This window comes from Fukomys damarensis, unplaced genomic scaffold (assembly GCF_012274545.1).
Source record: "Fukomys damarensis isolate Sample0158 unplaced genomic scaffold, DMR_v1.0_HiC HiC_scaffold_2, whole genome shotgun sequence".
Classification (NCBI taxonomy): Eukaryota; Metazoa; Chordata; class Mammalia; order Rodentia; family Bathyergidae; genus Fukomys; species Fukomys damarensis.
The window spans coordinates 8,947,309-8,948,431 of record NW_022900914.1 but is presented as its reverse complement, the minus strand read 5'-3'; the positions used below and the strand labels follow the sequence as shown (position 1 = coordinate 8,948,431).

At 44.7% G+C, this 1,123-nt stretch overlaps 1 protein-coding gene across 1 annotated transcript in view; it reads right to left on the bottom strand.

The window, feature by feature from the left end:
- Mrpl33 (mitochondrial ribosomal protein L33) overlaps positions 1-161 on the bottom strand; it is a 10,269-nt gene extending 10,108 nt beyond the window's left edge. Inside the window, exon 1 of the mRNA XM_010604710.3 lies at positions 79-161. Coding sequence (XP_010603012.1) covers positions 79-100 — 22 coding nt within the window. The 5' untranslated portion in view covers positions 101-161. The remainder of the gene's footprint in view (positions 1-78) is intronic.
- Positions 162-1,123: the final 962 nt, after the last annotated feature.

The window sequence follows — 1,123 nt, the reverse complement described above, 5'->3', positions numbered from 1 at the left end:
CCTACCCCGCACCATTCCTGGGCCTGTCAAGGGCCCTGCGCTCGCCGAGGCCCCGCCGCAGCTTCTAGCCCCACTTACAGAAGACAGCGGAAAGGAACATGGTTACCGCAGCCCTGCAATCTCCGTGACTGCCCAGGGCCCCAGTAAACAACTACTTCCGGGGCAGGGACGGGTTCCGGAGAGGACTTCCGGGTGTTGCCCGGAGCCACGCCCCTCGGGGTTTTCAGATTTTTGCTCTTTAGGGAAGAGTGTGTTTTCCTTTTATAACAGTGGTTACTGAAATCCCCTTCTCTCGGGACTCAGACCTCGTTGTCACTCAGAGTTCACACCCCAGGTCCTGACTCCTACTCCTGGGAGAGAATTAGGTGCTGTCCTTGTTTTATCAAATAATCACAACCTTAGAGCCACAGAAACTGAGTTTTGTACTTAAAAGTTGCTTCAAACTACCAGCCCCTACGTACATATTTCCTGAAGATGTTGGAAAGCTTCCTCTAATCCAGCTCCATCTCCACTTGGAAGTTAGCAATTCTGCCTTAACTATCTATTGTATCTCCTTAATTTCTGTATCCAAACACACCTACCATACCATTGTGTGAAAATAGGGGCTGAATGACTGCTTGAGATCACGCACATAACTTGCCTACCAGCACAAAATTAGCGGCAGAGTCAGAATTTAGACCAGGTCTTTCCTGACTCCGAAGACTACTGCTTTTCTAGACACTGGAACCTACCACTATGCTATGAGTTATTCTTTGTGTCTCTGTAAAGAACTTGCACTGCTCCAACACCAGGGACGTCATCTACAACCTAATTTCCCAACAAGTAATCAGGACTTTGGTATTGTTTTTGTTTTTTGGTTTTGTTTTTTTTCCCTAATCTGGTCATTAACCTATGTATTTTTGCAGACATAGAATAAAATTCTGTCTCATAAATTACTTTCACTGAAAGCAATAAAATTATTTAGAAAATTCAGAAGCAGGGGATTTAGCACAGTGGTACAGTGCTTGCCTACTATGCAAGAGGTCCTTGATTTGAGCCCCAGCACTGCATAAAGAAAAAAGAAAATGTGGCTTTCCAATACAATTCAATTTTTTAAATTAGGACTGTCTTTGCCCTTAGAATC